Source organism: the organism of the source record quoted next, unplaced genomic scaffold (assembly GCF_019419815.1).
Source record: "Pyrus x bretschneideri cultivar Hongxiangsu unplaced genomic scaffold, Pyrus_bretschneideri_v1 Contig21, whole genome shotgun sequence".
Taxonomy (NCBI): Eukaryota; Viridiplantae; Streptophyta; class Magnoliopsida; order Rosales; family Rosaceae; genus Pyrus; species Pyrus x bretschneideri.
The window spans coordinates 3,534,635-3,562,335 of NW_025999513.1; the positions used below are offsets into that span (position 1 = coordinate 3,534,635).

A 27,701-nucleotide genomic window follows, 5' to 3' on the forward strand; every position below is an offset into this window, starting at 1 on the left:
ATTTGTTATTGTCATGTTACATGGAATATGGGTTTTGATAGGTTTTCTTGGTATAAACTGTCAAATTCCATAGAGATGGGCCAACTGTGGAACACCAATACTGCTCAAACTAACCACCTGTTAGCCCAACGTGAGTAAGGTTTTACCATAAAAGATTAGGAATGAAACCATATATGTTATATATTGTAATTTATTGATGTCAATTTTTCTTGTGGGATTTTCGACATAAACCTCGGAAGAAAGGGAACTGTGAGTGAGTGAAAAAGAAAAGACATATATACAGATAAGTGTAATGTAAAAGATGGGAATTGGGGAGTTCAAAAATGACTATTAGAGCAAGTAATTGGATTTTCAATGACATGGTGGGTGAATTTTTTCTTTTCAAGATAGCAACATTGTCTTTTATCTTCTCATAGTTGCTTGTCACACTAATATTTGCTTGTTTTATTGAAAAGCTGGACCTGCATCTGAACTTTCATAAGTTACTTTTTTGAGTCTTTTGTTGGCAAATTAGTGACAGTGTTTGCGTCTGGTAAATGCCATAGCTGGTTAATAGTGTTCATCTTTGGGTTGTTTCTAGCTTTGATTCACAGTTACATTTGGCTTCAAAGTTATATAATAGATATTGATGGAAAAACAATAATTTGAGTTCGAGCGAGGCACAACCAGTAAGTTTCACGAGTTCTTGATTTCAGTGAAGCGTATGTTTACAGCTGCACAACTCATGCACATTACTAAGATAGTGCAGTCTGCACCATCACTTAGGTACAAGATTATGGAAAAGAACATGAGAATTACAAAAAACCTATTTGGTAGTCTTTCACTCCCATTGTACGATGTCACCCTAGAATTACTTCGAAAATATTCATCTAGTATACAGATCAAAAGGTTCAGATTGAGACACTGTTGGGAATTCCTTTTCCAGTGAGTCCACCCTCTCTACTCTTGTCTGATGTGTTAGGATATAGCAAGGTATAAGGCATGTCTACAGGCCCAACTCTGTTCTTCAATCTCATATCCTTGTTCCTTTTATTGATTTTCTTTTCGATGTCCATCAGCTTCTCTCCAAATCTTGCAAATGCTGCTAGTGCTTCAGCATCTGAAGTCCACTCAGGAGTATCGTTTTGCCCAAGATAAACCTCATCAGTTGAATGTCGTGATAAAATCTCTATCAGAGATACACCAAGGAGAGTTTGCAATTGAGCTGTAATTGTTTTGAGGAAAGCTGCGTCAGGGTTGGACTCAAGCTCAGCATATTCAGCAGTGCCTGCCTCAGGCATGAAGCGTCGGCTTACAGTTGGGCGGTTAGGGAGGTAACCAGCATAAGAGTATTGCCCGAAATTGACAGCTGCATGGAGGGCAGAAGCCACCCATATAATTATGGTACATGATTCAATAAGTTCATCTCTTGTTTGCATCTGAGGCCACCATGGTTCATTCTTCTTGTCACCATGGCCTACATTGCGGAGCTCTGTCCACCAGTCCTGGAGTTCAAAATCACCTTGGACGGCATCATCTGATTTATAGTACAAACAGCAGTATTCATCAACCCAAGTTTGAATCGCCGACCAGATTTCTAACCCATCAACAGCAAATGGGTAATCTTCAATCAGAAGTCTGAGGCCATGAGGACAGGTCTCATCTAGAACTGCCATTCCTCTGAAATAGACCAGAAGTGAAATGATATTCAGTTTGATGGAAGTTCAAATCTTATTATTTTCAATTTAGGCTTTCTGGCTTACCTCTTGCATAAGTCAGCAGGTAATGCCTGGTCGGTGAAGACCCAGCCCTTATAAATAACGGCTGACATTTCCATGGAGAATCGACCTGGGAAGACTGTTTTCTCAAGTACCCCATCAGCATTGATGAGGATTTGCCTAGCCAGGGCATTTATGTTCATTGTGTCCCGGAAGTGCGGATGCAAAAGCTTATGTATCGGGTGAAGCACACTCAACTGTCTATGTGTTGCAATCACAAATGGCTCTATCACAGCATGTGTGTTTAACCTGCAAATAACAATTATTAGCATGTAAACTAGAACCAAACTGCTACCTGATGATAAAATATGGCGCTTTCTATGTTAGACATCGTACCAGTGGCTGATAAGCTGATGATATCCAGAATCATTTACAGCAGCATAAGCTTTCGCAAGCTGCCACACCGACTCCTCGATGCCTTTTTTTCCTTGTCCTGGTGGAGTGAAAACTGTACTGACACAACCATGATGGTCCCCTTGTGGATGTGGTAAGCTCAACTCAATTGCCAAAGGCTTTAATGTCCCGTCTTCTTGGAGCAAGAGGAGAGTTCTGGTGGCATACGTCTTTGTGTGCGTAGAGTTTATTCGCCTTAGGTATATCATTAATGGATCATGATGATCTAATATGAACAGTCTGTTACTTTCAATTGCCTGCGCAAAACGGGACAAAAATGATTATTTCAGTTCACAGATTTAAAAACATGGACTATAGTCGTATAAAATATATACTGGAAACAAATGAAGCATCATTTGTACCTCATTAACCGTGAGGCCATTCATGTTGCTTGCAATGTGCTCTTCTCTTATCGAACTGTGTTGATTCCCGTACAATTTTGGGTCTAGCTTGCTAACTGGGGGAAACTCCTGTAGTTAAAATTTCGGTGATTATGGACAACTTAGAATAAATCCATGCCACTATAATTGTAATATGAACCATGGAAAATGGTATATTTTACTTGGAGGCGGGTGATGTTAACAGGGTTCACCCCTGCTAGCATTTCTCGTGCAAACTCTTCGTCTGTCCTCCATGCAGACCTATCTTCTGCAATTATATCAGGAAAAATTCATAGTTGAATACGATTTATGTTCAACAATATAGGAATGTAGCATATCTAAAACCATGTCACAGGGGAAAAAAATATCTTTATGTACTTTTAATCACATCAGGCATTGGAAACTTGAGAAATCGCTCGCCATCTGAGCGAATCAGTTCCTTAAGCAGCTCCCAAGGGATGCACTCCCGTATTTTCTTGAGAGTAGGTCCATTTGGTAGCTTGATACCTCCGTCATAGAGATTAAGTACATCCTCAAAGGTGTCAAACTCGTTGATAGTTTTATCGCACAAAGACTTTAGTTCTGGAAGCAATATTTGAACCAGGGATTTCAGGCCATAGGCAAGAAAATCTGAAAACTTCACGTGGCCAAACCGCTCATCTCTCGGAACGTAAATGTCTAGACTTAGAAGCGGCAGTCTGCTCTCGAAATTGGGGTCTGTACAAAGCATAAGAGAAAATTGGTCAGAGATAGAACCGTAAGGAATGCTTCATGCTGTACGTGTTGTCGCCCTATTTTAACTTAGTCAGGACTTGATTAGCAAAATGAGCCATTTAGGTTACGTACCGGTTTTAGTTGGTTCTCGACCAGTTCTTCCTCTTCTTGGATATGGATACTCGTTCGACCCACCAAGTACAGGGCGGACATATTCTGGACCCTTGTCTGGACTACCTAAATCATTGTAATAAGCATAGTCATAGACTCTGTCCCACTCCTTTAGTTCGCCCGATCCACTCCCTCGGAGATTAACGAGTTCATCTTCCCTGTAAGGGTGTAGTAGCTCAGGTGTTTTAGATGGCAGGTAGGCCTAAACAAAAACATGAAGTTTTCAGTCAGGGCAGTGCAGTCTCGTAAGTACCTTAACAAAAATTCTAGCATTTCAGTAGGGGAAGTGATTCCGCCAAGCGTCTTTTTTCTTTTTCTTGTGCACTCTTATTTGATTGGTGAATCATAGGAGAAAAATGAACAAAAATAAATAAAATATGCGAAAATCATCTCTCCTTCAATAAATTAGAGAAAACCCAATTTATTGAAACTTTTGAAAATTGTTGAATTGTGTTCCACAAAAAGCCACTGAATGTAACTAATGTTGTATCTTATATTTGTCAAAACACCAAAAGATTTAATGAAACTAGAAAAAATTAAATCAAACATAATATAAAATGATTTTTTTGTGCGAGTGCTACTGTGCTAATCCAGCTGGAAAAGTAATGGATTATAATTTTTCCATACTATTGAGATTAAAAGGATCGATCCTTACAGAATCTGACCACATGGTCCGGATAAGATCAGATGCTAAAACCAATTAATCAAGTCACTAAACCTTTATTTACTTGTTATTTTAATCAAAGAATAACAAAGCATGCTGCATGAGCTACAAGATTCCAGATTTCTTCCTTCTTAAATAAAAAATTATAAAAAGAAAAAAAAAATTAGTGAAAAGTGTCTCTCCCTAATGGATGTTATACTTGGCATTATGTTAATTAACCAGTACCTTGTTGGGGAAAAATATTCTGTTGTACTTGTAACGATGTGCTGGGTATACCCAAGAATTGCAGACAAAATGGAGTTGACCGTGCCCAGGAACGTCTTCTAATGTTATTGTCTTGAGGTAGAATTGGCTATGGTGGTGGTTTCTGATCAACAATGCCCCAGGAACACCATGAGACTCATCCCAATCCAAGGAAATGGAGAAACTAGCTTCTCCTGCCGACAAAGACGTAGTCGTTGTAACCCATTTCTCCAAGTAAGCTACCTCTCCAAGCTTCCCTCTCGATTTCAATCCATTTGCTGCACATGAATAAGAATTTTGAGTCATCTTCAGCTTTGTCAAAATCCTAATACACTTCTCTTCTTCAACATAGCTTTTGCGTCCAGTTATGTAGGTTCCAAGATTAAATTCATGAATTGCAAACACCTAACAAAAGAATTTTAGTAAACTAGAAAAAACACTCCGACAACTATAAGTATTCCCAAAAAAAAAACACACATCAACAGATCAATTAGAGAAAAAGGCCTCATATCTATTCCATTACCAAGTCAGTTGGGTTTTTTGCCCCGACGTATTGGGGTTGATGTATTTTTCTCGAAAATGTAATGTTACCTAGAGCTTACGTGTGAAAAGCTCAAAGAATTTTAGTGGATTGTTAATTCGATTCAACTGAAGAAACCTAGCAAGAGAAAGAGAGACCGACCTGCTGGTTCAGGATGAGTGGCACTGATGAGCTGCATGGAAACACCTTTGCCCAAGAGCTCATGGATTCTATCAACGACCGAAGCTTTGAGGTCGTTGAAGTCCAACACATTCTTCTTCATCAACACGAGTTTTCCTCTGATTCTGTTGCCCCCACTCACCATGTAATCTGGCTTCTCATCGTCATCTCCCTTCTCCTTGTCCTTCAAACAACATGCTTCCATCAGTCTACTCACCATTGTTATTGAACTTGGCACAACCCACCCGTTAGAAAAAAAGGTCAAAAATCTCAGGAAGATGGATGAGAGAATGTGGAAAAGGTTCTAGCTCTGTGTTGGAGTAAGATGTAAATCATGTAATTTTGTAGTGGTGGTTCTTTCCTCCTGATGGAGGAGGGTTTATTAATGATTTATCAGATCAATTTGTTTGTTTGTTTTTTTTTTTTTTTTTAACTTTTACGACAACTCATGTGGTCCTAAGTTAGTGTTCCCTCTTTATTAGTGGATAAAAAAAGGACTGGATTCCATCTTGGCAAACTCAATCGCTATTTTTTAATGTAGTAAGGTACATATAATTGTATATGTTACATGACGACAAGATAGTGTGTCATCGTTCACATGTCATAATTCGAACTGTCCATTTTCTTTTTATCTTATTTGAAGATCATATTTTTTAAAAATTCATTAGATTTAAAGATTGTTTAATTATTCACAGCATAAAAATGTAAAAGGTTAATTATGATGATAATATTTCTTACTATAATCAAATTTACTTGTACATATAGATAACTTATGATCTCTAAATTAAATGATTATAGGAGCTTCAGCTTAATGATAAAGAAAATAAAAATGATGGCGTTCTTACAGTCACGTTCTCATGGAAGGAGTAATCTTTTATTATCCTTGTTTATTACAATACATAAATAATATTTTAGTTGAAGTCATTTTGGCAATAATATAATTTATCTATTCCCCTCATGGTCCGAAACTCAGAATATATTATACCAATTATGTGCATTTAAGTGTAGGCTTGGTAAATGGATTGTGTTTGTCGTGTTCGTATTTTTGTGTGTGTAATATATGTTATCTTAACAAATTTTTAATAACTCAGGTCATTTTATCATGTGTAAAAATTGAAGACCCGTTAACGCATTTTATAAAATTTGGACATACCACTATATTACTTCAAAATGAGATTTAATCTCGTGTGTGTGTGTATATATATATATATATATATAGAATTGTTATTGGCACTCTAAAAATCTCATTCTACACTTCAAATTTTCTATATTTGGAAAGAAAAATACACTTGTGTGGAGTGTAAAATGAGATTTTTGTAGTGCCAATAACACTTCCCTATATATATATATATATATATATATACATTTATTTATTTATAGGAAACCTTTAAGGGAAACGATCTCCATTTTTTTATTTATAAAAATAGGGATTAGTTGTGGGGTTCACACCACATCGCACTTTAACGATCAAAACCATCTATTTTTCAAGTTGCACCTCATAGATCATACTTACAAAATATTAGTCAAATCAGAAATATTTAAGACATCTAATTGGGTTAAAAAAATTAACGAATACTTTGTTATATATGAAACAATGAAATTTATTCTTGATAATTAAATAGGCAAATGATTTCGGATTGAAATGAATTTTTGCAAGGATGATCTATGAATCGATACTTACAAAATAGACGGTTCGAATCGTTGAAATTCGATGTGAAGTGGGCCCTACATCTAATCCCCATTTTTTTGAAAAAAAAATAAGAATCCCTAAAGGGCATGTTATACTTATATATTAATAATATATAATTCAACTTAGGAATTTGCACATGTTTATATATTAATATATATAAATATATATATATATAAATATAATATATAATATATATATATAATTTAAACTTTATTAGTATAAATTATATATTAATAATAATAGGATGAAGTGTCGATTTAGTCTTTGAACTATCACATCAATGAAAATTAGGTCACTGAGTTATTATTTTTGGTAAAATATGTCCCTAAATTTATTAAAATTTGCTAATTTCATCCCTACTATTATATTCAAAGTTATTTTATCCAATTTTTAGTTAACTTAAGTCACTTGATACACTTTAGAGCAAGTCCACCGGCAGTGGATTGCCCGGCACCCAGCACCCAAACCAGGCCGGCCCCCAACCTAATAGGCTGGCACTCAGCCCAAGCCAGACAAGAGACTGGCCTAGAATCGATAGACCCAATAGCCGGGGCATTTGACGTGAGCAATCCCGTGCTCAGCGGTTGCAACGGTGTTGGCCATGGGGGCATTCACCACCAAGCACTCAAACTCAATCATCGCAACCAGATCCACGTTGTCGATGTCGATGCCAGCTTTTCCCATAACCTTCAACCTCCCGCCGAAGGACTCGAACACCTCGTGGGTTACCTTGGTCCCACTATGCTTGATCAATGTGTCACAAAGGGAGATCTTGGTGTAGAGGTCCTCGAGGCTGAGATTGGAGGAGCAGTCAACATTAATGAACTACTTGAGGAGGTTGATTCCGGGTTCTTCGAGTTTCTCTTAGACAAGGGTAGTGGGCTTGGCGTTGCGGTGTAATTTATAATAATATTTTATAAAAATATAAAAAATTAATAATATTTTTTATAAAGTCAAAAATTAAAAATAAAATTATTATTATTTTTATTATTTTATAATAAATAATAATAAAATTGACTAGATTATTTTTTGTTGGGGGTGGAGATGCATTTGACTTATTACTGTTTATTGGGATCTATCTGTGACATCCTACATCGTCTAGGGGAGTGATTCTTATATGTATATTCCCATCTCTACCTAGCACGAGGCTTTTTGGGAGCTTACTGGCTTCGGGTTCTATCGGAACTCAGAAGTTAAGCGAGTAACACGCGAGAGCATTCCTATGATGGGTGACCCACTGGGAAGTTCTCGTGTGAGTTCCCAAAAACAAAGCCATGAGGGTGTGCTGGGGCCTAAAGCAGACAATATCGTGCTAAAGTGGAATTGGGCCCAGGAAGTGGTCCCGCCCGGGCTGTGATGTGACAATGTTCCCAGAAACAAAACCGTGAGGGCGTGGTCAGAGCCCAAAGCAGACAATATCGTGCTATGGTGGTGGAGCGGGCCCAAGAAGTGATTCGCCTCGGGCCGAGATGTGACACTATCACTGTTCACTGTGTGGATTAAATAGGCTAGGTGATGGTGCATTTTTTTAGGGGCGGATTTGCTCTTAGAGTATAATACCATTATTTTATTGCTTATAAACCCTTAATATTTCATTGAGGTTGTGAAACTAATATCTAATTTACCCTCCAAAGTTAGCTTACACTATAAAATTAACTCCATACATTATTTCTTGATGAAAAACTAATAATCTACCCTCCAATGTGTATCACATGCAAGTAATGTGACTTAAATTGACTGGAAAATTGCTTTGAATATAATCTTAGGGATGTCATTGGTAAATTTTTATAATTTAACGATTGGTTTTTCTAAAAAAAATAGTTTAGGGACCTAATTTTTACCGAAGTGATAATTCATAAGCTAAATTGACAATTCATCCTTAATAATATAAAAAGCCTTTATTCAAGCAAACTTTCTTAGAGAGACAAACGTTTTGGTTCATCTGTCATTCCAGGCGCCATCCATATTCGCGCACATAACACATATAAAATAATAAATATAGAAGTTAACAGTAGGGATTTAATCTTACAAAAGGGGATTAAATCCTATTGCTATTATAGTAGTTTTTTTTTTTTTTTTAACAAAGGATATTATCTACACTAAATGAGAGTGATGGTTTAGCCTCACACTACGTTATTAATAAAATGGTTCAAATTCATCTTTGATGAGAATTGAACTTAAGATATTTCACTTACAAGTAAAGAGGAATACTAGTAAATTATAGTACTAAGTGACTATAGTAGTTTTTTTAGTAGTTTGAAATTACCACATTAACTATTTCTTAACTTCTTAACTATTTCTTAACTTGTTATCTTAACATGTGTTTAACAATTACCCAATAATGATCCGATTTGTTAACATATTGAAATCTATTAGTTTAGTATCATTTTGTGTCAAATTAACGAATCAAATAAAAAATTATCAGGTCTAATTAATTGTATGTTCGTTTAGTTCAACTACACCTTCCACACTAGTCGTTGATTTACGTGTGACATTCCCTTGAAGGTGGTTAAAATAGTAAATTTGTTAAAACATTTTTTAGTTTGATGTGATTTGTCGGTTAATGGACGCTTTTTAGCGGTCATGTACATGCAAGATGGTTCTAGATTACTTTATTAATCAATGTGAATGATTAACAAGAAAAAAGTTGTCTAATTATTTTATGACTTTAATAACTTTATATGGAATGTGATTTGCCATCATATGTCATATTATATGTGAACCAAACTGGTTTGATCATTGACGAGTTACATTTTTTGATCAATGACCTACGAGTCGTTAGACCGCGTGGTCTTGATCTTGATCGTGGAATTTAATTTGTGGCCATGTTTGTGCTCGTGTCTTCCTTGTCCTGTTTGGACAGCTAATGTAGAAGACTTTTACACAAACTTGAAACGAGAGGATGCCAAAGTAGCGTTAGCTAAAACCATATATGCAAGAGGAATAAATCAAATCAAATACTAGCAGAGAATATAACATCTCAATGATATTTTCTTAGGAAAGAAAAAGAAAAGTCTGCCAATTCACTACAAGAAAAGAAAAAGATGAACTACATGATTGGTTTTGTTTATTAGTATGGTCGTTTTCCATCTTTTACATTTTTGTTTCACTGAAAGCTGAATTTACAAACAAATGGCAAGTGGCGATTACTTGTACATGCTTAACACGATGAGCATTAAACCATAATTAATCCTATCTTTATATATGCTTGAATCATGGTCCCACAACATAAGGGCAATGGCCTATAGACCTTTCTAATCTTACAAATTTCTAACAAAAAAATTTCCATGAACGAGTGTCAAAAAAGCTTTCAAGTATTCATTATTAGGTATTGTAATCATCACAAGGTCATATGAGAGTTTAGAGTTTAAAATTTACGGTGCTTATTCATTTACGAATTATATTATAACATGCATATTTGTTATTTATTTCGTATTTAAAAATCATGAAATATAAATCAATTTCACTGCACTAAAAACTTTGTCGACTTTAATTAAGTACTCTTCATCAACCAAGAAGTAATTAAATTGATAGCTACAGCAGTCTGTTGGTCAGTAATTGTGATCATGCTTACCCTACTTTCTCTTCATTAGTTAATTTAGTTGCATCTTTCCTGAAGAAGAATGCATGCATTCAACTTCAATAGTTTTATCTTAAGTTTAGGGATCTTTTACCTGTTTTAAGACTTCGATTACACTTTTATGTGTCATTTTGAAAAACAATTTGCATTTGGTATTTATCAGTTGCCCAGAAGTTTTGAGCGCCCACAAAATAGATGTCGAACCTCTTAAGCAGCGTCCATTTAATCCCTCGCTTACGAAGCAGGCGAAATCCCTTGCGGCTTAAACCGAAGCAAGCCTGAAGCAGTTTTTTTTCTTTTAGAACCCACTATGCAACTAGCTGCCACGTTTCGTATTATAAATCTATGATATATGAATTTATTGAAGGCAATATGGGAAGTAACTCAACCTCTTATAAGCCCATGCAAAGTTTATCCTCCCATCAACGTGGGACTCATTCTTAACATGCCCCCTCACGTGTGGCTAATTTTTGAGCCTAACACGTGGACAACATAACGGAATGACGTGAAAAGCGTGTGGCCGTTTGGTTTCACACGTGGGATAACCTGCTCTGATACCATAAAGAAAGTTGAGATTCCGTCATAAAACCAATTGGCAATATGGAGAGTAGCCCAACCTCTTATAAGCTCATGCAAGGTCCCTCCTCCCATCAATATAAGACTCATTCTCAACATTTATGACATATCAATCATGTTATTTATTATTTACATTATGACACATGAATTAATAACGCTGTATTAGTATGATCGTCATACTAAAAAATTTCTCTAGTTGTCGAGATGCACTAGTATAATTACAAGCTTTACATAATCTGCAGGCCGGGAAAAGGAACAATATTTAAGAGAAAGTCATACAGTAAAAGTACATACCAAATTTGATCATGAAGTTATGTAAGCTCAGTACATATGCCCTCCTTTTCTTGTTAGCCATGGAAAGAATCAATGCAAAGTGGAATACAAACCAGAAAAGCAACCGAAAATGCTTCAGGAAAGCTTTAGCAGATTTCTCCATTTTACCGAAAGATAGGAAGTGCCGTCCGATCCCCACGTGTCATGAAAGTTGAAACCCACCTCACCCACCTCCCCCCCCCCCCCCCTCTCTCTCTCTCCCCTCCTAAAGGACGATGAAAGGGAAATAATTTTGAACTTAGATTATTTGCTCTCTCCATCCTATACCCTTCTTATTCCCTTCTATTTCTGTAATCAGAGTTAAGCCACCAATATTATTTACATTAAGGAGAAGTGGTGGGCTTAGCCTCATAATGGACTAGCAATAATATGGTTCAAACTCGCATTTGGTGAGAATCGAACTTAAGACCTCTCACTTACAAGTGAAGAAGAATATCACTAAACCGTAATATTAAGTGGCTAACGTTTCTTCTTTATCTCTATTTAAAATATAAATATAAAAAAAAAATTCTTTTTGGTTCTAGTATATTGGTATTGGTTAATGAATAATATAACGGATATGATCTAGATTTTGGAGGTCTTATGCAAAAAATTGCGGCCTCAATTGCATAAACTAAGATTTTTTTTTTCATGCATTAACACCATAAGGTAAAATTTAATAGAAATTCATCATCAGTTAAAATAAAAAATAATTTCGACAAATGAAAGTATTGAGTATTTTCAAGCAAATCTACAGTATAGTAGTATTTTGCCCACAAATTCATTCTAGAGTTAATTCTAAATAATGTAAATATATAGTTTTATAATAGCTTGAAATAATTAGTTTGCAGGTGCGCCAAGTCATAGTGTACTCTTGAGAGAATCATTGGTTTTTTCTCCAAATTTCAGGTTTCTAAAATTTGAGATAAACCCAAGTTCACATTTTGGGACTTCATGCCCTCATTTATTTTTACATAGCTTAAAAATTTTGGTTTGTTCAGAAAGACTAGAGTAATGTGTTAATTTGGTCTTTAAATTCATTAAAAATTGCTAATTTTTCTCTATTATTCATTATAAATTTAATTTTTAATCAATTTAAATAACTTGTACGTAAAACATTTTTGAAAAGTAAACTGCGTAAAAGTTAAAAAAGACGTTGATTTGGGTTGAGCTAGGTTTGTAATAGAATGCACCAACGGAGGCCCGAAATGAAGCAGGCTTACCAAAAGCTAGGTCTGCATATTACAGCAAAATTATATTTAATACAATATTTTTTAGGATATTTCGTCTGTCTATACAGATTTCAAGTGTGAACTAATTATTAATTAATTTTTTCACAACACAACACCATGAACTTAGTTTTGTTTCATAAAGAAAAATGTTGGCTAATATATTGATTTGAACGTTTGATATTACTAAATAGAAAATGCACAAAAATTATCAGATTCAGAGAAGTATTTTTTTGCATGATTATGTACGTATAACTATATGTTTAGTCTAGAAATTCAAAACTAAGGCACATATATCAAAACGTCCCTCTATTAACTAAGTTCATTATGTTTTACAAACTTCAACATAATGAAGCATGAGAGGGCTTTAACTGGTGAATGATTTAATGACATTTTCCTTCGGAACCCTCCAATGTAAACAAAAAAATAAAACTATTTGACTCTATCATCTTCCTAGTCGTTCAGAAACAATGTTACTTCCACACTCTCTATCATCTCCTCAATTGGGACATGTTTGGTCTCAGGAACAAAAAACAGCTCAAAGTGTGACATGACCAAGACCCAAGCAGAGAAAAACAAGACAACGGCATATACTTCGTACTGCAAAGCATTAAGAGGAAGACTTATCCTATAAGAAAACAGCATAGCATGTTCATACAAACCGTCACACTTTGGAGTAATTTTTCGGTGTACCCGGTACACCAAAAAAATTTGGTGTACCCTCACTCATAATGGTGAGGGTACATCAAAAAAATTTGGTGCACCCTCACTTTTTGTACACCAAAAAAATTCTAATGAGTGAGGGTACACCAAAAAAATTTGGTGTACCCGGTACACCTAAAAATTTTCCCACACTTTGCCCCGATGACAGAGCCTCCAACGGAAATGTCTCACGGGAATTAACCACCCGAGGGGTCCCCAATGACAAGTTATCCCTCCTTAGTAGGAGAGAAAAATAAGGAAATGATTTCCTAATATATTAAAAAAATAAAGAAAAGAATGTACGCAAAATGTTGGAGGAAATGGGTGGACGAAACAAATGAGAGTTTTTCTCTTCTTTGTACGGCTACCATTTGACAACGTTGGCTATAAAAAGCCTTATTCCTTATCCTTTCAAATTATTCATTCAGAGAAGGTGAATCATTCAGAGAGAATCCAAACAAAGCCTCACTTAGAAAAAGGTGAGAGAGTTTGAGAGACAGAAAGCCTCACTTGTATGTGAGAGAGAAATCCTCATGAGAGAAAACAAGGGAGAGTGTATCTTTATTTTTTGTGAGATTGTTTTATATTCCCATTATTTTCATCTTTCCCAACAAGTGGTATCAGAGCTTTGTTTAGAAAGCTTTGATTTGTGTCAATTACGATGGATGGGTTGTCATCAACATCGTCATGCACAATGTTCAAGTTGACATCGTCAAATTACTCTATTTGGAAACCAAGAAGAGAGGATATCCTATATTGCAGGGATATGTATGAGCCTCTGGAAACAGAGGAACAAAAACAAGAAGCTAAAACTGAGGCGGCATGGAATACTTTGAATAGGAAAGTTATTGGTCAAATCCGACAATAGATAGACCAAGGCGTCTTCCATCATGTGGTACAAGAAACAGATGCTTACAAATTATGGACAAAGCTGGCATCCATGTATGAGCGGAAGACAGCTTAAAACAAAGCTTCGTTGATCCGGAGGTTGGCAAACCTAAAGTACAAAGATGGACTGTAATGTTACCGAGCATCTGAGTGATTTTCAAGGTTTAATACATCAGCTCACCAACAGGGAAATAGTGCTTGATGATGAATTGCAAGCATTATTGTTACGCAGCACTGGTGGTGTCATTAAGCAACTCAGCTCCTCAAGGCGTTCTTACATTGGACTCAGTGAAAGATAACATGTACAATGAAGAAGCAAGGAGGAAAGAACAAAGAATATCGACCGAGTCTGATGCCCTTGCCGCCGAACACTGGAAGAAGCAGTAATAGAAAACTCCGCAACCGAAGGAGGTCAAAAGATCGGTCAAGAGGTAAGTCAAGACAAGGAAAAACCTAGAATGTTACCATTGTGGCAAGCCTGGCCATATAAAGAACGAGTGCAGATTGTTCAAGAGAAAGCAAGAAAATGGTGAAGCGAATAACATAGCCGCTGCTGCCTCTAATGGAGATGAGGTGATTATTATTACGATGATGGTTTTGTTAACATAACATCACAAGATACATGTTGGATCGTTGATTCCGGTGCATCCTTTCATGTAACCTCACGAAGGGGCTTCTTTACATTCTACACCAATGGAGATTATGGTAATGTTAGGGTGGGAAATGATAAACCGTCCGAGATCATGGGATTGTTGGAAATTTTGAGTAGAAATTTCTTTGTCCCACATTGGTCATTCCCAAAAGATTTCTTCACTTGATAAGGCTTTGTCCATTATAAAAAGTTAATGGAGTGATAGGCCTTGGAGACTAAGATTGGGCTCACCCTTAGGATTGAGCTTTGGGGAGGGTGTACTAATTAATTGGTAATTAATAGATAATTAATTAAATTATCAAAAGATGGGCCTTGGTAGGGGTGGGTTCAAAGAACCGAAAACCGAAAAAAACCGACAACCGAACCGGATTGAGGTCGAAAAAAACCGAACTGCAAAAAAACTGAACCGAACCGAACCGAATCTGACCAGTTCAGTTCGGTTTTTGAGGCTCGGAAACCAAACCGAACCGAACCGAACCGATATATATATATATATATATATATTTTTTGAATATTTATAAATAGTTTAGTCATACAATCATAACGAAACAGAACCTGTTGCCAAGTTGGTTTCAATGAAACTTTACAGGTTGGAGGCATGGGTTCGAACCCTCATGCCTCCAGAATTTGTGAGGTTATTTTTAATTTTTTAATCTTTTTAACAAAACCCTTAAACCTTTATTGCATTTGATTTTGTTAGATTATTTTAAATAACATTTTAATTAGTATCTTTTCTTTTATTATTTCTATGTAGAAATGGCAAGTGGAAGTTCAAAAAAAGGTGATATGTTGCCCCCTAGGCCACCCAAGCGTTAGCAAGCAAATTGTCGTTGAAAAAGTACGTGGATCACTCTCATTGTGGGGCACTTGAAAGTTGAAATTTGGAATGTTTATTTTAGTATTTCAGATGTGGAATACTTGAACTTTGATGTTTATTTTAAGTTTGGACTTTTGGAAGATTTAAACTTTGATGTTTATTTAACTTTGGACTTTGGAACACTTGATTATAATTAAACTTTGAATTGAATGTTTATTTTCATTGTCTTTGAGTTGAGACTATGATTATATTAGAAATTTGGAATGCTTATTTTGAGTCTTGACGATTATGTTGAAATAGGACTTATTACAAAATGGATGCAAGTTGTTTTCATATACTTTTTTTAAGCTGCTTGGGGAAAAAAGCAAAAAAAAAAAAAAAAAAAAAAAAAAAACCGAACCGGGCCGAAACCGAACCGAATACAAACCGAACCGAACACAAACCGATAGAAAACCGAACCGAACCGAACCGAACAGTAATTTCGGTTCGGTTTCCGGTTTTTGCAAAAAACCGAACCGAACCCACCCCTAGGCCTTGGGGCTCGGGCTCTAATAATTAAATTAACATTTACTCCTATATAGGTGACATTAAATAAGAATAGTCCGCCATATTCCTCTCGATAACAAGATGTTAATGTCATTAAATGTATAAATCAAAACCCCTCAAACTTCAACAGACAACACACATTTTATCATAAGAATGGGTAAGTTGTGTGTTCAACTTTTGAATCAAAATCAACCAGTTTGCCTATTGAACCTAGACCATGGGATCTCCAATCAGCTAGGTTAGGTTTCCGTCCAGTTCGATTCATTGAATTGGCTTGAGGCCCATTCTTCTCGATGTAAATAATATTTGCTCTCTTGGTAGGCCTTTTGTTAAAGGATCAGCTATATTTTCCTTTGACTTTACATAAGCAATGAATATTATTCCATTGGAGAACAACTTCTTAAGAGCATTATGCCGATGCCTGATGTGTCGCAACTTTCCATTGTATACATGACTTTTGGCCCTTGATTATGCGGTCATACTGTCACAATGTATACATATAGTAGTTACAGGCTTTGGCCACACTAGAATATCCCCCAGAAAATGTTTGAGCCACTCGGCTTCTTCGCCAGTCAAATTTAAAGCTATAAACTCGGACTCCATGGTGGAACGAGCTATACATTTTTGTTTAGAGGATTTCTAAGATATTGCTGCATTTCCCAAGGTAAAAACATATCCACTTATCGACTTGGATGCTATAGTTTCAAAAATCCAATTGGCATCACTGAAGCCTTCTACAATAGATGGATACTTTGTGTAGTGTAATTCGTAGTCAAGTGTATTTTTCAAATACCTTAACACTCTTACTAAAGCATCCCAATGCTCTTGTGCCGGATTACTTGTAAATCTACTAAGCCTACTTACTGCATAAGCTAAGTCAAGCCTAGTTGAATTCATCAAGTACATTAGACTTCCAATTACTTAAGAATATTCAAGTTGAGATAGGGCATTGCCTTTATTTTTCTCCAACTTGCATCCAGCATCAAAAGGAGTTGCAGCAAGTTTGCAGTCAAATTGACCAAACATTCGTAATATTTTTTCTGCATAATAGGATTGTGTAAGGACATACCCTTCACTATTTATCTCAATTTGAATTCCTAAAATGACATCGGCTTGACCTAAGTCTTTCATGTCAAAATTTGAATTCAACATTTTTTTTGTTTTGTTTATTACATCTTTATCACTTCCTATTATGAGCATATCATCCATATACAAGCGGACAATAACGCAAGTTTTATCATTATTATTAATGTAAACACATTTATCAGATTCATTTATTTTGGACCCATGTGTCAACAAAGTATGATCAAATTTCTCGTGCCATTGTTTTGGTGCTTGTTTAAGTCCATATAATGACTTAACTAATTTGCACACTTTGCTTTCTTGTCCTTTAAGCATGAACCCTTCAAGTTGTTCCATGTATATTGCTTCATCTAATTCTCCATTTAAAAATGTTGTTTTTATATCCATTTGATGTATATCAAAGTTGTATACAACTGCAATTGCTATTAACGTCCTAATTGACGTTGTGTGAGAAACTGGAGAATAGGTGACGAAATAATCCAACCCTTCATTTTGGCGATAACCTTTGGCTACTAAACGTGCCTTGAACTTATCAATGGTTCCATCCGCCTTAAGTTTCTTTTTGAAAATCCATTTATGACCAATTGTTTTACTACCGGGAGGTAAATCAACCAATTCCGATGTGTTATTTTCCATAATGGATTCCATTTCACTTTTAATTGCTTCCTTCCATAAAGGAGCCTTGGAAGAAGACATTGCTTCTTCAAAAGTTCTAGGTTTATTCTCGGACAAGAAAGCAATGAAATCTGGTCCAAAGTTTTTAGAAACATTGATTCTTTTTCCTCTTCTTAGTTCCACATCTTGGACACCAAAAGAAGAGGCTTCATCATGACTATGATCATGAACCCTCTTTGTATTAGAACCAGATTCTTTTTCTTTGTAAGGAAATATATCCCCAAAGAATTCTACATCCGCTGATTCTAATATAGTGTTAACATGTATGTAAAAAATCGATGATTTTTACAACAAGGAACCTATAAGCAAGCACTATTATTTGCATATCCAATGAATACGCAATCAATAGGTTTAGGTCCTAGTTTCGTTCTTTTTGGTAACGGAACTTGCACCTTTGCTAAGCAACCCCACACTTTGAGGGTTTTATAAGTGGGTTTATGTCCTTTTCATAGTTCCTAAGGTGACTCGTCAATCTTCTATAGAGGAACCTTATTCAATATAGTATTTGCAATAAGTAAAGCTTCACCCCACAAACTGTGTGGAAGCCCTGAACTATTTAACATAGAATTAATCATATCTTTGAATGTTCTATTTTTTCTTTCGGCAACACCATTTTGCTGTGGTGTGTATGGAGCCATTGTTTGATGTATAATTCCATGTTGTGCACAAAAATCTGAGAAGGCAGTAGACTCCTACTCTCCTCCTCTATCGGATCTAAGTGCTTTGATTTTTCTTTCAAGTTGATTTTCAACTTCGGCTTTATATGTCTTAAACATAGTCAAAGCTTCGTCCTTGCTACGAATCAAATAAACATAGCAATACTTACTGCAATCATCAATAAAAGTGACATAATAATTCTTTCCTCCACGAGTTGGTGTGGATTTAAAGTCACAAAGATCACTATGAATTAATCCAAGTAATTCATTTGATCTTTCTAGAATTGACTTTCTTGTTTGCCTAGCAAATTTCGATTCAATACATATTTCACACTTATGATTAAAATCAATTTCGAATTTAGGTAATAATTCTAATTTAACCATTCTTTGCATGGAACAAAAATTAACATGTCCTAATTTGGCATGCCAAATATTAGAAGACTCAACAATATAAGTAGAAGCACTTATTTTATTAGCATCATCAATGTCAATTACATTGAGTTTCACGAGGCCATCAGCCACATAACCCTTTCTAACAAACATCCCACTCTTGGTAAGTAAAAATTTGTTGGATTCCATTATAAGTTTAAAGCCCTTAACAATCAGAATAGGTCCAGAAACCAAGTTCCTCCTCATTTCAGGAACATGCAGCACATTCAGTAAGGTGAGACTCATTCCATATGTGAATTTGAGTACCACTTTGCTTTGCCCTCCACCGTAGATAAGGCAAAATTGCCCATATACAGCTTTTCAACTATGGGCAACATGATAGTATTCAGTGAACAGATTTCTGTTAGCACAAATGTGCTTAGTAGCACCAATATCCATCAGCCATTCACTCACATTTAAGATCATGTTGACCTCAAACACAACAACAACCAATTCTTCATTGGTGGTTGCCATGTTAGCATGGTTGTTGTTGTTTCCGTTGGCATGATTTCTATCTTTGTGATGATAACAATCTTATGCCTTGTGACTAGATTTGCCACACATATAACATGCGCCCTTAATCTTCTTTAGATTCTTGCCTTTGGGAGCAAAGGAAAATTTTACAAACTACTTGGTTTTCGGAGCCTTATTCTTCTTTGGCTTGGCCTTGGAGTTTCCTCCCTCAACATAATTTGCATTGGCTTCAATGGCAACAAACCCACCAGAATGGTCTGCCTTTCTGTGGTCTTCTTCCACTTGTAGCCTCAGAATCAAATCCTCCATATTCATCTCACAATGCTTGTGCTTGAGATAAATTTTGAAGTCATTCTAGGAAGTTGGCAACTTTTCAATTATCGCCCCAACTTGAAAATGCTCATTAATCTTGCATCCCTTGGAGTGTTATTCATAGATCAATTTCTAGATTTCTTTGACTCTAGAGACAACAGATTTTGAATCCACCATTGTATATTTGAGAAACTTACCGACAACAAATTTCTTTGAACAGGCATAATCAATCTTATATTTTTTCTCTATGGATTTCCACAATTCCTTCGTCTTCTTGCACATAGAATAAATGTCATAGAGATTGTAATCCAAACTATTCAGAAAATAATTCCTGCAACAAAACTCAAAATGATTCCAAGCTTCAATTGTCATAACAGTCTCTTTCGTCATTGGATTCTCATTAGACTTTGGAGCTTCTTCTTGCCAAAAGGGGTAGAACCAAGCTTTCTTCTAACCAAAAGGACCGAAGAAGGTTTCGACCCAAACACCTACAAAGTCATGTCAAAGGCCGGGTACGATTTCGCCTCCTATTCAAATCTTGGGGGGAAAAAAAACGCAAACATCGTCAACGACAAAGAACGTGACTCTCACCGAAACTCAAAAGAAGTTGAAGTAGTATGGTTACAGAGTTGATAACAACAAAGCTGGACTTAGCTTCACACCAAATACACCTGTGAAAATCTCAAGAAAAGCAAAGAATGCTAGCGCTCAACACATCAACGTGAGCATTGAACAAAATCAAGAGAAGCCTATACCCGCCCCTCGAATGTCAATCTTCGATCGACTAAACCGTTCAAAACCAAAGGTTTGGCACTTGATCGCATTAGTGGACAAGACCGAACCTCTGTCTTCAAAAGGCTTAACACACCAACACCCCAAAGCTGTGTTTTGAAAAGGTTATCAAAACCCAAGAAACAAAGCAACATGGCTAGTTCTCTTCCAAGACGGTCAACCTTGGAAAGACTTGAAGAAACCAATGAGCATTCTAGAAGGAGGAAAACAACGCTGAAGGAAAAAAAGCACAACGGTCTAGCAGAAAAAGGCGATGTTCAAAGCTCGATTCCTTCAAGGATGAAACGCCAAGCAACCCTGGAGGTGGACATAAAAGGACCACTAAAGGTAAGGAAGCGCACCATCATCCACATCGGCCAATCTTCATGCCAACAAGCCCATGGGGACGACATTGAAAAGGAAGTCTAAGACGTCTTCCACATCACGATCCAATATGATGAAGAAAACGAAGTCCCCGAGGAAGATTTTACTGCTGCGCCACCTCAACTCGAAGATGGGGAGCAAGCCATGGTTGATGATCTCAAGGAGCTCAACTTAGGCAGAAGCGAAGAACCAAAGCCTATCTTCGTAAGTGCATTGCAAAGTAAAGCTGAGGTCGAAGAGTACTACCAACTGCTCTTAGAGTACAAAGACGTCTTTACTTGGACCTATAAGGAAATGCTCGACCATTACCCTATCATCACCGTGCATCGTCTTGCAGTCAAGCCTGGAATGTGACCGATAAAGCAAACTCAAAGACGTTATCAATCTGATCTCATACCACAAATTGAAGCCGAGATTGACATGCTAATCAAAACAGGCTTCATCCGAGAGGTGCAATACCTTCAGTGGATCTCCAACATCGTCATTGTCCTTAAAAAATCTAAACAAATACGTGTTTGCGTAGACTTCCAAGACCTCTTCCGAGACCTCAATGATGCTTACCCGAATGATGACTTTCCCTTGCCAATCATCGAAATCATGGTGGACGCAACCACTGGCCACGAGGTGCTGTCATTCATGGATGGCTCCTCTGGATACAATCAAATTTGCATGGCTCCCAAAGATGAGGAATTAACAGCCTTCCGCACTCCAAAAGGTATATACTGCTACAAGGTAATGCATTTTGGTCTGAAGAACGCTGGAGCTACATATCAACGCGCAATGCAGAAAATCTTCAATGACATGCTATATAAAAATGTAGAATGTTACGTAAACGACCTCGTTGTCAAGACCAAGAAAAGATTCGATCACTTGAAGGACTTATGGATGGTGTTCGATAAACTACGACACTACAGCCTTAAAATGAACTCATTGAAGTGTGCATTTGGCATTACTTCTAGGAAGCTCCTTGGCTTCATTATCAAGCACCGTGGCATTGAAGTGGACTAATCAAAGATGAAGGCCATTCAAAGCATGCCCCAACCAAGAAATCTAAACGAGCTAAGCCTACAAGGACGGCTGGCCTTCAGCAGATGCTTCATCTTCAACTTCGCTGGACACTGTCAACCCTTCAGTCGACTTATGAAAAAAGACGCTTCATTCATATGGGATGACACATGCCGTAATGTCTTCGAGAGCATAAAACGATACTTGGCAAGCCCACCTATCTTAAGAACACTCTTGCCTAAAAAATTGTTCATCCTATACATTGCTGTACAAGAAGGTTCCACTGGAACATTCTTGGCACAAGAAAATGAAGACTAAAAGGAAAGAACACTTTACTACCTAAGTAGAACCCTCACTAGTGCCGAGCTCAACTACTCACCAATCGAGAAGATGTGTCTTGCCTTAGGCTTTGGCGTCCAAAAACTTAGACACTACATGTATGCTTACACCATCCATTTGGTTGCCAAAGCTGACCCGGTCAAATACGTCATGTCTAAGCCAATTTTGACAGGGCGACTAACCAAATAGGCATTGTTTCTCAATCAATACGAGATCATCTATGTTCCAGCCAAAAGCCATCTACGGACAAGCGCTAGCAGACTTCCTTGTCGATCATCTAATCCCAATCGATTAGAAAATCTCAAACGACCTGCCTAATGAGGAGGTATTCTATGTCGACATTTTCCTAACATGGATGATGTTATTCGACGAATCTGTACAAGCAGACGGAGCGGGGGCAAGAGTAGTATTCATGTCACCACAAAGACAAATACTACCCTATTCCTTCCGATTAAGCAAGCTATGCTCCAACAATGTCGCTGAGTACCAAATGATGATCATTGAACTCCAAATGGCGTTCAACATGGAAATCATAACGCTAGAAGTGTATGGTGACTCCAAGCTCGTAATCAATTAACTCTTGACTAAATATAAAGTGAGAAAAGATGATTTTGTCCCATACTTCCAGCTAGCAACTCAACTGCTACAGAAATTCGAGTCCGTGATGCTAGAACATGTGCTAAGAAAAGAAAATCGAATGGCAGACACTCTCGCTAACTTAGCCTCAAGTATGGCGCTAAGAGAAGACGAAGCTGTAGAAGTGCCAGTTTGCCAAAGATAGGTGATCTTGTTCGTCGCTAAAATGCTACTGGATGATACAAACCTCATCTCAGTACTTCCAGCATTGAAAAGTGGAAACAGCTGTTGATCGACTACTTGGAGTATAGAAAGCTTTTGGATGATCCTAGACACCGCTCTAAAACACGTCGACGAGCACCTCGCTTCCTCTACTACAAAAGAACATTCTACCGACACTTTTTCAAATGAGTACTTCTAAGATGCCTAGGTGAGGAAAAAGTTAATCAAGCCATGGAAGAAGCATACTCAGGCGTATACGGAGCGCATCAGCCTAGGCCAAAATTGCACTTCCAGCTTAAAAGGATGGGCTACTACTAGCTAAGTATGGTGAAAGATTACATGGAACACGCCAAAATGTGCCAAGCCTGCCAATTCCACGCCAACTTCATACATCAACTACTTGAGCCATTACACCCTACGGTTGCTTTATGGCCATTTGATGCATTGGGATTGGATACCGTTGGATCAATCACACCAAAGTCGTCTACCGGAGAAGCTTACATCCTAGCTGCAACTACCTACTTCTCCAAGTGGGTTGACGTTGTACCCCTAAGGGAAGTCAAGAAGGAAATTGTCGTCTGTTTCATCAAAGAGCATATCATTCACCGATATGGTGTGCCTTGCTACATCATCATTGACAACGAAAAACAGTTCTCCAACCGACTCGTGGATGAGCTGTGTGAGAAATACAAGTTCAAGTAGCACAAGTCTTCCATGTATCATGTTCTGACCAATGGTCTTGCAAAAACAAATAACAAAAAGGTGTGCAACCTCCTGAAGAAGGTAATCAGCAGAACAAAGAGAGACTAGCACAAAAGAATGAACGAAGCACTTCGAGCATATAGGATGACACATAGAACTCATACCCAAGCTACACCTTATTCTCTTGTATATGAAGTGGAAGTTGTTCTGCCACTCAAAAGTGAAATCCCCTCACTAAATATGGTTATACAAGAAGGCTTAACTGAAAAGGAAAACGCGAAGCTACGACTTCAAGAGTTGGAAGCACTCGACGGGCTCGAAGCTCAAGCACACTTAGAATGCTACCAAGCACGACTATCTAAGACATTCAACAAAAAGGTTCGCCTAAGGTCTTTCCAAACTGGAGATCTTATCTTGGCATTATGAAGGCCCATCATCATAACTCACAAAACAAAAAGCAAATTCACATCAAAGTGGGATGGACCTTACGTAATACAAGAAGTCTACACCAATGGTGCCTACATAATCATGGTAGAAGACGGCTTGAAGATTGGCCCCATTAATGACAGATTCTTGAAGTGTTATTACCCCTAAAACAAACACCCAATGCTCCTCGCCTGCACGAGCCTAAACTGCAAACAGTACCAATGCTGCTCGCCTGCATGAGCCTAAACTTCACACGGCAACAATGCTCATTGCCCGCATAAGCTTAAAAGGCAACACCCAATGCTCATTGTTCATACAAGCTTAAAAAGCACACCCAAATCTCCTAGCCCATAAGATCATAAAATATGTACGGCAAAATCACCATCAAAAGAATCTATCACTCCTTTGAACTACATCATGACTTGATCCCTCATCAACTGAGGGTACGTAGGTAACTTGAAGCTTCAAAACTTCAAGTACAGTCACACCATCAATTAAAAAAAAACACTTTGAAGAATAAAGAGCAAATTCAAGAATGTGAATACTTTATTTCTTTAAAACAAGAATTCGGCTAGAAAGCCGTATTACAAAATAAGCAAAAACAAAGACGGCTTCTCTAGTAGTCGACAAGGTGCTATTCCAAGTCATAGCTTCGCTACAAACGCGATCACCAAGAAACCGGTGAATTGCCACGAGAATGGTGTGAAGGATTCAAGATAAGAATCCTCGATGTACATGCCTTCTTCTTCATATTTGGTCGACCAAAATCTATCACCTCCCAAGATGCGTCAGAAGACCACGACTTGATATGCATCGAGTTGTCTTTTGAAGGAAGAACAACTGCCTTAGGGCCAGTCAACAGCCCACAAAGCTTCAACGTCGTTCCCCTATCTTGCGATCACCTTCCTTTGCAAGAATGGTGATGGTATTGCTCTTAAAGCACTTAAAAAATACCATGGCTACAACAAAACAAACAAGGCAACATAAGCACAAGGTGGGACGGCAAGAAAAAAAACAAATAAGAAAAAAATTGCTTCGCTAAAGCAAAAGACATGCAAGACAAACCTCGTAAGAGTTGAAAGATGATGATGACAAAGTCACAATGACGAAAAAAAAATTCGCCACAAAAGCTTGAAGAGCATAGCAAAGAAGGCAGCTACAAGAGAGTCCTTTAACGCATGCTACAGAAGCAAAGAAAACCAAAATGCAACGATTACGTAAGGAGTTTTTTGCACTTCACAGCAAAGAGGGCAACTACAAGACGGTCCTTCAACGCATGCTATAGTAGCAAAGAAAACCAAAATGCTACGTAACCCTGCAGCAATTACGCAAGTAGTTTCTTGCACTGCACGACAACATCATCACCGAGGGAAAACTGTGACCAAAAGGCACTACATGTGCAAACCCGCTGCAGTCTTTTGCATAACACCACATGGTAAAAAGTGACGCACTACAACAAGTCCCAAGCAAGCAGCCCATGGCAAGCACAACAGCAAAAACCCAAGGCAAAGCAAGCACACGGCAAGGGTAGGAATTGTGAAAAAATACACACCCAATTGTCCTATCAATAGGGGTCAATTGCTTCCTAATGTTGTAAGTGAAATACATACCCAAATAGCAAAAGGAAAATCAAAATAAGGAAACACATTCCAACCAAAAAAAGGAAGTAAATTTCGAGCAAAAAATGGCAAGTTTCAGCCAATCTACGCAAGCAGGACGCTTTTGGTGATAATTCAACTTTCCAGAGGAATTTTGATGCAAGTAGGGGTGGGTTCGGTTCCGTTCGGTTCGGTTTTTTGCGAAAACCGGAAACCGAACCGAAATTACTGTTCGGTTCGGTTTTCTATCGGTTTATGTTCGGTTCGGTTTGTATTCGGTTCGGTTTTCTCGGTTCGGTTTCGGCCCGGTTCGGTTTTTTTTTTTTTTTTTTTTTTTTTTGCTTTTTTCCCCAAGTAGCTTAAAAAAAGTATATGAAAACAACTTGCATCCATTTTGTAATAAGTCCTATTTCAACATAATCGTCAAGACTCAAAATAAGCATTCCAAATTTCTAATATAATCATAATCTCAACTCAAAGACAATGAAAATAAACATTCAATTCAAAGTTTAATTATAATCAAGTGTTCCAAAGTCCAAAGTTAAATAAACATCAAAGTTTAAATCTTCCAAAAGTCCAAACTTAAAATAAACATCAAAGTTCAAGTATTCCACATCTAAAAGACTAAATAAACATTCCAAATTTCAACTTTCAAGTGCCCCACAATGAGAGTGATCCACGTACTTTTTCAACGACAATTTGCTTGCTAACTCTTGGGTGGCCTAGAGGGCAACATATCACCTTTTTTTGAACTTCCACTTGCCATTTCTACATAGAAATAATAAAAGAAAAGATACTAATTAAAATGTTATTTAAAATAATCTAACAAAATCAAATGCAATAAAGGTTTAAGGGTTTTGTTAAAAAGATTAAAAAATTAAAAATAACCTCACAAATTCTGGAGGCATGAGGGTTCGAACCCATGCCTCCAGCTTGTAAAGTTTCATTGAAACCAACTTGGCAACAGGTTCTGTTTTGTTATGATTGTATGACTAAACTATTTATAAATATTCAAAAAAACTATATATATATATCGGTTCGGTTCGGTTCAGTTCGGTTCGGTTTCCGAGCCTCAAAAACTGAAACCGAACTGGTCATATTCGGTTCGGTTCGGTTCGACAATTTCAGTTCGATTTTTTGCGGTTCGGTTTTTTTCGGTCTCGGTTCGGTTCGGTTGTCGGTTTTTTCGGTTTTCGGTTTTTTGAACCCACCCCTAGATGCAAAGCCAATTGAAGAAGGAAGCTAAGAGGCTGATGATTGTTGTGTCAAAGTTTCATAATTTTTCCTAAAGCCAAACATTCCAGTTTTCAAAGTTAATCCTGTAGAAGTTGTTTTCCCGTCAGAACTGCACAGCTGTAGGAAAATGACGTGTTGAAGGCTTTGCCGATTTTTCCTAGTGGTGTGCAATATATGCTGAAACGATAAGAGATAAAGCTACGTTTTCCATATTTTTACAAAATTTTCCAGAAGAGAAATAGACCTCAAACTTGGCATGCAAGTCAGATGACATGTTTCCCAAACCAACAAAGGAAATAAATGCTGTTTTTGCAACAAAAATCAGCAAAGGGAAGAAAGGGAAACCAAAAATAAATAAATAAAATAAGGAAAGGGCTTCAAAATTTTCAAAACAACAAAGGAAAGAACCCCTCCTTGCCGTGGAAAACAAAAGGGGAAAGGAAAAACACCCTCCTTGCCTTGGAAACAAAAGAAAGGGAAAGAAAAAAATGCACATCCTACTTACCCAAGGGCAAACATTAAATCTTTCCAAAACCTTGAAGGAAATCACCAAATCTTTCCAACACTTTGAAGGAAATCACCCTCATTACCAAAATTGAAGGAGGTTCTTACCTAAGAAAGGAAAAACATTTTTCCCACAACTACAAGGAAAAAGTCAAGTCTCAAAATACACCAAATGTATTTTGTCAAAAAATTATGGAAAATCAATACACACAATAAATATGTGCCGATTTATCCATTTTCAAATTTTCTTTCAAGATCAAGCCTCTACGGTCCTTGAAGAGAAAAAATTCATTTC

General features: G+C 37.1%; 1 protein-coding gene across 1 annotated transcript; it reads right to left on the reverse strand.

The window, feature by feature from the left end:
* Positions 1-669: 669 nt before the first annotated feature.
* LOC103956622 (probable linoleate 9S-lipoxygenase 5) lies at positions 670-5,633 on the reverse strand. Its single transcript, XM_009368648.3, has 9 exons — positions 5,005-5,633; positions 4,305-4,600; positions 3,377-3,617; positions 2,909-3,247; positions 2,713-2,798; positions 2,513-2,620; positions 2,094-2,407; positions 1,743-2,006; positions 670-1,659 (listed from the first exon to the last, which is right to left on the reverse strand). Exons 1-9 carry the CDS (start codon positions 5,240-5,242, stop codon positions 891-893), a joined length of 2,655 nt encoding a protein of 884 aa, XP_009366923.2. The 5' UTR covers positions 5,243-5,633; the 3' UTR covers positions 670-890.
* Positions 5,634-27,701: the final 22,068 nt, after the last annotated feature.